Source organism: Myotis lucifugus, unplaced genomic scaffold, assembly GCF_000147115.1.
Source record: "Myotis lucifugus unplaced genomic scaffold, Myoluc2.0 scaffold_329, whole genome shotgun sequence".
In the NCBI taxonomy this organism is placed as follows: domain Eukaryota; kingdom Metazoa; phylum Chordata; class Mammalia; order Chiroptera; family Vespertilionidae; genus Myotis; species Myotis lucifugus.
The window spans coordinates 665591-678446 of NW_005871377.1; the positions used below are offsets into that span (position 1 = coordinate 665591).

The window sequence follows — 12856 nt, forward strand, 5'->3', positions numbered from 1 at the left end:
AATTTAGTATGCTTTACTAGGCTTTACTATTTAATTAATGAGCACTATCCTGGACCTATGAGTCAACAGTAGTATAAAGTTCATGGGGAAGTTCTCTGAGGGTTCACTGAGACTCTGATAAGAAAATAAAAAATTATATTTTCTATACAGTATCAGAGAGAGAACCCTGTATAACCTGAAGGACTAGAATCATAAATTCAAGGTGATAATGAGCAAGGAACAGTTCATATAAAAATGCCAGAGCCCTGGCCAGTGTTGCTACATGGTTAGAGAGTCGGCCCATGCACCAAAAGGGTTGTGGATTTGATTCCCAGTCAAGGGCACATGCCTGGGTTGCAGATTTGATCCCCATTTTTGGTTGGGGTGCATGGAGGAGGCAATCAATTGATGTGTCTCTCTCATATCAATGTTTCTCTCTGTGTGTCTCTCCCCCCACCTTCCACTCTCTAAAAAAATCAATGGAGAAAATATTCTCCAGTGAGGATTAACAAAACAAAAAAATCAATGGGAAAAAAATGTCCTCAGGTGAGGATTAACAAAAAAGCCAGAAATAGTTCTGGGCTCCAAGCAATGAAGAGAGGTAACAAAGGTACATTAAGTTGTGTCCAAAGTTTGGTGACAGAATCATGGCCACAAGCCTAGACTGACTTAAGAGAAGCTAATTAAGAGCCTTTCCTATTGCTCTGGGGCTGCCATGAACTTCCTTGAGGTTAACAAAGGGTAACAAAGGCATGACTGGGATTTCTGCTTTTGTAGATGCATGTGCAGAAAAGGTTGGTTCTAACAAATCTTGTCAATGTCTTTAATGCCATCAAGACTGACTAATACAGTGAAATATCTACCATGAGCTTACAAATTATTTTTAATTATTAAATCATGGGTCTCCCTAGGTTACTGTTTAGACAGCATCACTCACTGCAGAATCTAGTTTTTAAGACCGTCATTCCTGAAATTTCAAATCTAGATCCAATTGCAATTGTTGGTTAAAAAGCAGATTTCAACCAGGCAGCTGAATGCGAAAACATCTGGACCTACCAGTCAGAATGAGAAAGGTCACATGTTAAATCCAGATAATCTTGTTTATTGGTATTTGAAGGTTATACACCAAGGGGTGGATTACCAGGGCCCTCCTTTAGGCCTGGCACTGACATCTTCATTAATCTGCTATGTGTGTGACACTTTAAAATCCAAAGCTTTAATACTACTGTGTTGTCATTTGAATTTTATTAAAGGAATTGTAATTTCCAAATGTAATTTTCCTATTTCTAAGCCTGAACACTATGCCAACCTATTACTAGACTATTGAGTATTAGATGCTGCTGGAAGGAACCACATAACAGAATTGTCAAGGGCAGATGATGTCTATTCTTTTCAAAACTTTTCCAAATTTCCATCCAGCATTTTACTATGGATGAAGCATTTGCAACTTTTTCCATCAAAATTAAGAAAAGAAAAGGCTTTGAATCAGCAAGGAACAAAATAAAAAGATTGCTCTAAGACAGGTTTCAGGTCGGTGTTGAAGAAAGGGGGATTGTACCCTACCACATGACTTTTTCATAATTAGTATATATTATTTTATATCCATACAAAACTGAACCATAATTGGTTATGTTGGCAGCAATTCTATAGTCCATTACATATGAAACTATTATAAAAATAGCAAAGTTAAGACGCCTTAAGACCTTACACACTTTGGTCAGGGCTTTTTCATCTTTTCTGAGTTTTAGACCTCATTTAAGAACTATACTCTTTGCCCAAAAAATGTACACATGCCCATAGACACAAAATTTCCCATAGTTTTAATAGGTTTCTCAAATCTTGAAATCTCAGGGTGAGAATCTTTGTATTATGCCTTTAAACAGGCTCAGGTTTAAATCAAAGGTGCCTCTGTGCTATACTTTATATGACAATGGTTAGCCTTTAAATTTTTTGTGGATTATAATAAAAATTTTAGATGTCAATTTAATATCTACTTTGTATAAGAAACAAAATTTTTCAAAAATCTTTCAAGGGTACCCAAATAAAACATTTAAAGGCCTAAAACAATTTTTGTTTATTGTAAATAATGATGGTTTAAATTGTTATTGCACCCTTTCAAATGTATCTAATGGAATATACATTTTAGTGATTTGATCTACTCCATCACAAATTAAAATACATAAGTTTTTTTAATCATAAATTTTCTCCTTAAATTTTTATTTCAATTTCACTTTCCTCATAGAATTTTATCCATATCTACTATTCTTTTAGGCTTGCATCTTCTATTGTTAATCCTGTCACATGTCTCTGCAACAACAATATATATAAATTAAAAATATTTTTGTTACCATGACATTCTGTTAGAAAATTTCTTCTGGATTGAGTTATTATTATAATTATTAGCATACAATTGATAAAATATAGGTATATTACAAATCTTGATCAATAATTATTAAATATAAAAAGTAAAAATTTGGGGAATGTATCTCTTGAATGAGATGGATGAAAGGAGATGCATTTATGAAAGTTTTTTATTAAAGGAATTATCCAATCGACCCTTTTTTTGGCATCCTGGAAGTATGTATACTAGTATTTCATGGCAAATAAGTAAGAGATACGCCTTTCTTTATAGAGTGGAGAAGGATCATTGTGAAACGGGAGGAGAGAAAGGAGAACCTTAACTACACCAGCCTTATTGGGCAGAGAGTTTTAGGAAAGAACACATAATGAAATTGAAGACCTGGCAATTAATTCTCTTAAAATTATCCACATTCATGTAATCCTTGGAAAGTCTTCCATTTATCCCAGGTTGAAGAACACTGCTAAAAAAAGACCACATTGTCAAGATGTATGCACTATGCTCTTCTTCACTTTATGTAACCGACAATGATTTAGTGAGCAATAGGAACTATGCAGGAGATGAATGGATAAATGGCTGGGTAGAAAGGCAGAGAGAAGAAGAAATAATGAGCTTTTACTGTGTACCCCAAACTATAGCATAAAGGAATAAGACTAAAAAAGACTCTATCCTTGCCACCTCGTCAACTCTTTGGTAAACAATAAAGTACAGTGAGACCCTGCCACAACGCCATATGTATGGATTTGGATCCAACAGGAATGGTGATTGCCTCCAGTTGTTCTCTGCTCCTCCCGTCTCTGACAGGAGCAAGCTAAAATTCTTATGCCATGGGATTCGGTAGGAAGTGACTGCCTCATGATCACTTGGGACTTTTTAAATTTAATGTATGGTCAATTGTGTCTAGTCTAAACTTCACTGCTGTTGCTTTATGCTTTTTCTAACAGTATCTAGCCCAAACTCCTATATTTAATTAAATTTACAATAATGTGACCTCCATATTTAAAGATGAAATTTTTGAATCCTATCTACCTTTTTGTGGAGAGAACTCATATACTCATCTGATCTCCAAAACTATTCTCCTTCGTGCAAATTACAAGAAAAAGAAAAGCCCCTCTGACAAATTATGAAAAACGATGACCTAGTGAACCAGAACAGGATTTCATTCCTCAGTCCAATGGTGTGCTGGTAAATGCTTACAAATCAAAGAGTGGAGGACGGGCTTTTTTTTCTGTAGCATTTGCTGATGTCAGTGGTATAAACACCATGGCCTATTTCAAGCTACCAACATGAAGTCAGCCAGCTCACAAAAAATTCCTGAAAATTTAACAATGGATTATGAGCTGACTGTGGCACATCACTGGGACTCCTCACTTATCTCTTAGCAGAGTGCCTTCATGTGGTTACCAAATTGCACCAGGGTCTACAATGGCCCAGGACATCATGACTGGTGTCAAACTTTGAGCAGATGAACTCACTTGGCAAGAACTGATGCTAGGCAAGTTAGCAGGCACATATAGGTATTTCATATACCACTAACCAACTGGACTGGAATCCATTTTATTTCATACTCATCTTGTTTCACTGCAAGGAGGCACCAGTACTACTGCTCCACAGTTAAAGAAAAGCAAAAGGAGGGGAAGAGTCTCAGAAGACCCACTAAGGACAGCGGATAGGCCCATTTTTCTGTCAACCTTGATAGCAATCCCTTTCTCTTTGGCAGATGCCAAATATCTTCCTATAAGTTCCTTGCAGTTCACTGTGCTATACAGCTTGGTTAAAAAAAATTCTAATATGATGTTTTTGTTTAAAAGATTCAAGGAGAAGTGTCTGGGTTTTATCACCAACAGAACTTACCCGTTGACACAGTAGAAGCCATAACGCCTCTCTGTCATTGTACTTACAGAAATCCCCTGTGAGTGAACTGCTGCAGCAAAGTACTGCTGATTTTGTAAGATAACCCCTGCATCCCATGAGCGACAGGTCTTGATCTGGGCTTGAGAGATGTAATATTTTGATAAAAAACGGCACTTCCTTTTGAAGCATATATTTGCGTGTATGAGCAGTACCGCTGGAACCTCAGTGAGCGCCTAGGCGAGGCTTACTTGGTCTCTCCCAGCTCGCTCCAGCCATAGGCCCCTCCTTCACACATCTGAATGTAGCAGTAATTAGCATCCATAAACCGCAAATGTGGCTTGTTTTTTTCTCTCCCCTTTCAGAAGCATCAAAGTAATTTGTATTTCTCATGAGTGCAAAAAAGTTGTACACCTAAAAAAAGATTGAGACTCTGACATGGAAAGCTACTGAAGATGGGAACTTTATCTCCTAAGAGGGAAAAATTTTTTGAGCACACTTTCTAATGAAAGTTCTTATCTTTGATTTAAGCTTCACATAAGGTATTGCAAGAGAGAAAATGCAAGGCCTTTCAAAAAATTATCAAGTTCAACTTTTCTCATGGAATTAGGTACTATCCTAACTCTTACACAGCAAAAGTACTTAAACAAATACACTAATTGATCACCACTGTACAATTAATTAAAAAGAAATCTATTTCATGAGGACCAGGTATATTTTATATTCAGTTGTAAAAATTTGGGAGATGAAGGATGTAGTACTAGCATTGAATATCCCCCCAAATTAATGTCTGTCAGGAACCTCTGAATGGGGCCTTATTTGGAAATAAGGTCAATGTTAACATGAAGTCACATTGGATTAGGACAGGCCCTTAATCCAATGACAGGTGTCCCTACAAGAAGAGAAGACAGGGAAGAAGACCATGTGCTGACAGAAGCAGGGACTGGAGTTATGCTGCCACAAGCCAAGGAACACCAAGGATAGCTAGAAGCTACCAGAAGCTAGGAAAAGACAAGGATTCTTCCCTAGAGCCTGTAAAGGGCGAGCCTTTAGAGCAGCAGTTGCCAACCTTTCGGACCTCACGGACCACCAGTGGGCCACGGACCACCGGTTGGCGACTGCTGCTTTAGAGGAAAATGACTGTGCTTACACCTTGCTTGGGACTCCTGGTTTCCAGAACTGTAAGAGAATAAAGTTTTGTTGTTTTCAGCCACTGCGGTCATTTGTAGTAGAAGCCCTATGAAACTAAACAAAGGGTAAATGTACAACTTAGGGTAAATAGCTGATGCTGATGGATAGTGAGGTACATTGTGTACTTTTTGCCCCGTAGCATCTTCAGAACAAACTGCTAGTGTAAGTAGAAAGGAATGGTGGTTGGCAGGGGGCTGCTGAAAATGGGGCCAGTAGAGTGTGTTCAATGCAGGGAGTTAGTAGCCAAATAAATATTCCCTAATTATTCAAAGACAGAAAAGTAATGCCACCAGCATATGCATGTAGAATCACAACTTCAAAACATACATGCCAGGACAGAATCTTTCCTTCCATATTCTAAGTGGGAAATGGCAAAGATGAGGATCCAATTTCAGAGGAAGAAGGACTAAAATAAAAAGCTGAGGTTCTACCTTAGTTATGCAGCCCTTAACTGCATTTCTCTCTCTCTTTTTCAAATGGTTTTTATTGATTTCAGAGAGAGGAAGGGAGAGGGAAAGAGAGAGAGAAACATTAATGATGAGAGAGAAACATCAATGATGAGAATCATTGATCAACTGCCTCCTGCACGCCCCCTACTGGGGATCAAGCCCGAAACCCGGGCATGTGCCCTGACAGGGAATTGAACTGTGACCTCCTGGTTGATAGGTTGACGCTAAGCCAGTGAGCCACACCACCTACTTTTCAATTCTATTTTATAATTTAGCATGTATAATTTAAATATACTGTTCATATTATAGTTTTTTTAAAAGGCAGGGGCCTGTTGATGGTTCTGTCTCTCTCCCCCTCTCCCTTCCTCTCTGAAATCAATCTATAATAATAAAAGTGTAATATGCTAATTAGACCAGATGTCCTTCCGGACTGCAAGGGAAGCCCGGGTCCCGGGTGCCAGAGGGAAGCTGGTGCCAGCAGCCAGGCAAAGGAAGGCCTACTCTTGCACGAATTTCGTGCATCGGGCCTCTAGTAAAAATATATTTAAAAAATAAATAAAATAAAAGGCAGAGGCCTGGTTATAACCTGTTGCAAATGTATGTGACCCAGATTAAATGCCAACATTAATAATACAGTAATCAATTTGGAGCTTAATCATGAAATAATGGATTACTTTTTCAACACTAAAGTTAACCTATTCATTTCTTTCTAAATCAGGCTTAGAAAGAAGAACCATTTCTTCTCTCCCAAATTATTTAGAATGGTTGATTATACCTTCTAGTTTATACCAAGTACTGTATGACACTCCCAGAGGCCTAATAACTGAGAAAAACTCACAGATATTCCATCAATCCATTGACATGTATTAAAGGTAAGGTGATAGAAATAGCAAAGGCAGCTACAGCAGTTGAAAGTGACCCAAAACAAGTAGATCACATGGGCTGAATCTCTCTCTTTTCTTCTTGGAAGCATTTCTGGAACAGGTCTAATTCAGAGGCCGCAAACTATTGTATGGATTCCTAGAACCACATGGGTTTTTACAATATTTGTTTTAAATTCCTATTGTTGAATAGAAATTATATGGTTTCTTTTTTATTTGGGGTATTTAATCTGTCCTCCTCGCCCCCGCCCCAACTACTTGAGAATATAAAACTCATAGCTATCTCTGAACCCATAGCAAATTCTAACATAAATTATAAATTTTCAGACCAAATGTTGTATAGGGACTATCATTTCAAACATATACTTAATGGCATTACCTACCAGAACTAAGAAACCCTAACAGAAAAATGCAAGCTGATGGTAGTTATTTGCCTCATTCTGAGTGTGGCTCCATGGATGTCACCTTCAAGAAATTGCATAAAGCTGGTACAACACCATATGCCTTTCCTCAGCACAAATGACCACATCCTGTGCCAGGCAGCATTTTTCAGTCTCTGTGGTTAAGAACTAGTACAAATTAAAGTATAGCTAGGCAGAGCTGGAATGTTAGTTGAAGCTGTGATTTGAATCTCAGAAGTTTTAGACGTAGAACTCTATTACTTGATTCCTTAAGTATCTAAGACAAAAGATCCCAAGAAACATTTTTTCCTTTTAGAAACACATATATAGCCCGACTGATGTGGCTCAGTGGTTGAGCATCAACCTATGAACCAGGAGAATTCATGGGTCAAGGCCAATAGCCTGGCCAATAGTCTGGCTATATGGCTATGCGGAAGGACAATGAAAACTTGGTCTATTAAAGGATGCCCATATGAGGCACTGCCTTATGGAAATCACTGTGGGAATATGATGGGTGCATTAAAGTAGGGCATGTCAATACCCATCAGAAGAACCCCCTTCCAGGTTTGAAAAGGTGAATAGAACCAATGAGTAAATATTGCAATGTACTTGCTTAAGGTGGCCACTTGGGTTCATGAAATAAGTAGACATTTGAGGACCACAGAAATGAAGAGAGGTGAATCTGGACATATTCCTTTTTTACCCTCTGAGGCTCAGAATGCCAACCAAACTGTTCTATTAACAAGTGATACAGAGGCTGCAGATGACTATGGGTAAGATTCCTCAGGAAGAAGGCCCGGCACATAGCTGACAAGTGGATTATACGGAACCAATGGAAGTAGCCCCAAAAGGACTACAAATGGTTTTTTGACAAAATAAGCATTGACTCTGGATTAGACTTCGCTTACCTGGTGGTAGATGCAAATGGTCAGAGTACTAAAAAAGAACTGAAACAGGAGCCATTGCACCAATTTGGACTGCCAAGTCATATTTCTTCAGACCAAGGCATACACTTTATAGCCCATAATGTCAACCAATGGGCAGAGAGGTAGCCTGCTCATAATAATATTTTCATAGAGAATTGGAACTAATAATTGAAACATTGATTGTTTAAGATCCCCTGAAGTCCTGAGGTATCTTACCTCAACCTTAGCTCAGAATGTCATATATACCTCATTTTCCCTTTTTGTCTCTGAACCTCTCAATGTGGGATCTTTGACTTTCTCATGTATGTAGGGTCCCCATACAGATGAACGTGATTAGATTTGGTTATTTTCTCTGGTTAACCTGCATCCTATAGGTTTAATTATTAGAACAGCTGAAAGAACCCTGAAGGCAAGAGGCAAGTTCTTCCTCCCCTATTCCAGGATCTCTTGACCTTTATGATCCTTTTGCTATAAGAGATTCATGGTCAAAGACCAGAGGGTGTCCTGTGGTGTAATACAAAAATATATTTGGTCTTAGTCTCAGATTCCTAGCACAGAGTTACTAAAACCCTTGCAATTTCCTGAGTGATAGTATGTTTTATTATTCATAACAAGCCCCTTTCACTCACACCTGAGTTTATGCTACTAAGGTGACTTAGGGTGGGGGCCCTAAATTGCCTCAGTATGGGGTGGTCACTAGAAAGACCAAATGACTAGGGGATTGGAACTTTCAGCCCCATCCACCAACCACCAGGAAGAGTAGAAGGGACTATAGATTGAGCACTATAAAAACTTTTGAACAATGAGATTCAGAGAGCTTCTGGGTTGGTGAACACATCAAAGTTGTGGGAGTGTTATGCCCAGAGGGCATGGAAACTCTCCCACACCATACCCTGCTCCATTTGCCTGTTCCTGAGTTGTATCCTTTATAATTAACTGGCTATAGTAAGAAAGGTGCTTTCTTAAATTCTGTGAATCATTCTAGCAACTTATCAAACCTGAGGGAGGTTTGTGGAAAACCCTGAATTGGTAGCCAAGCTAGAATTAGTGTGCAGGTAACCAGGGGATCTCGTACTTACAACTTGTGTCTGAAGTGAGAGCAGTCTGTGAAACTGATCCCTTAACCTGTGGGTTCAGCATTAACTCCAGGAGTTAGTATGATAATTGAATTTTTAGATTCCCAGCTGGTGTCTAAATTTGAAGAATTGGTTGTTGGTGTTGGAAAACACCCCAGACAAATCTTTCTATAATGAACATGTATTGTTTTTATAGTGAAAAGGAGTAAAAATAACACTTTAAAAAGTTACTATAACTTGAATACTGAATAAATACCTTAAATTCTCAAAATTTGCTGATAACCTATATAGCAAATTATTAAACGCAAATACTTGTAAACTGAATAAAACTGAATTACTCCCAAATCAATCCACAAATACAAGTTTTCCTTGGAGAATTCCTCATTTCTTCTTCATATTAAGTCTTAACCATATCTATAACCATTAGTTGTCTGTACACTATGGCTCACCTTCCATATCTTCATCTTCATTGGTTGGGCATTCTGCACTGTCCACATTTTCTGTCTCATGAGGTTTGGTTAAATTGTAGTCATTTAAAATCACTGGACCTTCTAGGAGATAAAAAGAATTTTAACTATGCAGTCAACTTAAACTATTTTTTATAAACATGTATAAAGTAGATTCCCATCTCAGCTTCACACAAATTCTTAGTGATAGTATTCCTTTCACATATACTCTAAGTGCAATATATGTGAAAACTCTTGAGGTTTAGAAATATATCCAGGGTTCATACACTTTTCCATTAAACATGATTTTCTTGAATATTTCTTTCACCTGAGTTAAAATGAGCTCAGGTTCTTTCTGTACAGAAATTCTCTCTCCTTTGGGATATCTCACAGTATCTGGTAGAATGTTATTGCTATTTATGACCAAGAAGTATTGATATGTAGTGATGAGAAATACTTAGCCTGAAAATACTAATATAACCCAATTTTGGAAAGATGCTTTCCTTAGAGTAAGCTTCCTATTTTCCTTTTCTGTTCACATTATAAATGTAATTATGTGGAGCCAGAACAGTGTGGCTCAGTGGTTGAGCATCAACCTATGAACTGGAGGTCAATTCCAGGTCAGGGCAAATGCCTGGGTTGCAGGCTTAATCCCCAGTAGGGGGCGTACAGGAGGCAGCCAATCAATGATTCACTCTCATCATTGATGTTTCTCTCTCTCCCCCTCTCTCTTCCTCTCTGAAATCAATAAAAATATATTAAAAAGAATCAGCCCAGCAAATAACAAAATTCCTACATGAAAACAAATGTAATAAACAGGATCAAAACTCACCCCAAAAAGAACACTCACAAGAAAAATGGTACCAACTCACAGTAACACAAAACAGCATTTAAGTGATAAATTTTTTAGTACAACATAAGTTTGATTTAAAAAGTGAGTTAATCAACAGAGAAAACATAGGAGTTATTTGGGGGAAATAAATTATTTTAAATGTTTATAGTTCATTGTGAAGCAGGGGTCAGCAAACTATAGCCCAAGGGCCAAATCTAACCATGGCCTGTCTTTGCATGGGCCCAGGAGGTAGAATGGCTTTTACATTTTTAAAGGCCTGTAAAAAATATAAAGAGGTTTCTGCAATAGAGGCCATATGTGGCCCAGAAAATCTAAAATATTTATTATCTGGCCCTTTACAAAAAAAGTTTGCTGATCAGTGTTCTAGAGTGAAAAGCTCAAGTTGTTCAAATAGAAGCTACTATATTACTCAACAAAAACTGTCTTTCTTCAAACGAATCAGTAGGTGGGGTATGGTTTGGTCCTAAAATACCAAAGAACTTATATGATCTAAATTGATGAGTTATTTTTGTAACAGGAAGAGACAACCATATTTTTCTTCCCCAACCCATTTCCATAGCATTTTTACTGCAATCAGAATGTTCCTCTTTCTTTGGTAATTTCAGTAAAGTTCTATTTCTAGACAGGAAAGAACTGATGCTACTTTACCTGTAGGCACAGACTGCTCCTGACTGCTTTTCAGTTCCACATTTGGTTTTATATCTGAAAAAGTATATATAATAAATATTAGCTGCTTAGAGAAAAATTTTTTCAGATTTGAGAATCCTAAAATTAATAAGGATACCATTTTGGAAGCTTTAGCAGCAGATTTCCTCTTCAGAGCAAGACTATTCTTTATATCCTCCTTAAAAAGTGCCTCAAGGAGTATAAAAGGTATTAGCTACACAAGCAATTGTATTTTAAAGAGATTAAGAAGAGCCCTGGCTGGTGTGGCTCAGTTGATTGGAGGCAGTGGGCGTGATTCCCCGTCAGGGCACACATCTAGCTTGCAGGTTGGGCACATGAGGGAGGCAATCCATTGATGTTTGTCTCTTTCTCTCTCCCTTCCTTCCCTAAAATAATTTTTTTTAAAAGAAGGAAAAAACTTGCTACATTGTCTTTTTAAAAAAAGAGAGAGATTAAGAAGAAAAATTAGTGCTTTGTATTTACCCACATACTTAATATGTCTGGTGCTTTTGATTTTTTTTTTTTTCATGAAAACCTGAGCTCCCATCTGTGGAACTCCGTCTAAAGAACTTCCTTTAGCCCTCGCCAGTTTGGCTCAGTAGATAGAGCACCAGCCTATGGACTAAAGCAGTGGTTCTCAACCTTCTGGCCCTTTAAATACAGTTCCTTATGTTGTGACCCAACCATAAAATTATTTTCGTTGCTACTTCATAACTGTAATGTTGCTACTGTTATGAATCGTAATGTAAATATCTGATATGCAGGATGGTCTTAGGTGACCCCTGTGAAAGGGTCATTTGACCGCCAAAGGGGTCGCGACCCACAGGTTGAGAACCGCTGGACTAAAGGGTTGGATTCCAGTCAAGGGCACATGCCCAGGTTGCAGGCTCGATCCCCAGTAGGGGGTGTGCAGGAGACAGCGGATCAATGATTCTCTCTCATTGATGTTTCTGTCTCTTTCCCCCTCTCCCTTCTCTGAGATCAATAAAAATATATTTTTAAAAATAATAAAAAAATAAAAAACTTCCTTTCACATTTTTAGTGGTGCCACTGTGTGAATGACAACTTAGTTTTAATTTATTTGGAAATATCTTTATTTTGCCTTCAATTCTAAAGAATATTTTTACTTGATATAGAATTCTGGGTTGACAGTTTTCATCTAGCACTTTAAAAATGGCATTCTACTGTCTTCTAGCCTCTACTGTTTCTGATAAGTTAGTGATAATATTTATATATTATTCTTTTTCTCAAATACTTTTAAGATTTTCTCTTTACCTTTGGTTTTCTCTTTACTTTTGGCTTGATATACCTAGGTAGATTTTATGTGAATTTATCCCACTTGGGTTCATTGAACTTATCTGTAAAATTATGTTTTTCACCAAAGTTGAGAAATTTTTGGACATTATTTTTTAAAATTTTCCTCCTCCATTCTCTTGCTCCTTTCCTTTTAGGATTTCAATTGCATATATACGTTACAGTTTTTCATATTTCCCCACAGTTCCCTCAGACTCCGTTCTTTTTCCCCCTCAACATTTTTTCTCTCTTTTGTTCAGACTGAATACTTTCATTGATATACTAGAGGCCAGGTGCACGAATTCGTGCATGGGTGGGGTCCCTCGGCCTGGCCAGCGATCGAGGCCATCTCGCCCAGTCCTGATCGGACTGATCAGGGCTGTCTGGCTAGCCAGGAGGAGGGACTGTGGGAGGTTGGCCAGCCAGGGGAGGTTGGCTGTGGGAGCGAACTGACCACCAGGGGGCAGCTCCTGCATTGAGAGCCT

At 38.0% G+C, this 12856-nt stretch overlaps 1 protein-coding gene across 11 annotated transcripts in view; it reads right to left on the reverse strand.

The window, feature by feature from the left end:
* IKZF3 (IKAROS family zinc finger 3) overlaps window positions 1-12856 on the reverse strand; it is a 74045-nt gene that overhangs the window by 41318 nt on the left and 19871 nt on the right. For 6 of the 11 annotated variants that reach the window (XM_023764358.1, XM_023764357.1, XM_023764355.1 and 3 more), the window contains exons 2-3: window positions 11061-11114; window positions 9563-9664 (exon numbers count right to left, since the gene is read on the reverse strand). In XM_023764358.1, the coding sequence (XP_023620126.1) occupies window positions 9563-9664; window positions 11061-11114 (156 nt within the window). Of the gene's footprint in view, window positions 1-9562; window positions 9665-11060; window positions 11115-12856 lie in introns of those variants that run through there. The other 5 variants (XM_023764356.1, XM_023764351.1, XM_023764350.1 and 2 more) reach the window with 2 other exon arrangements.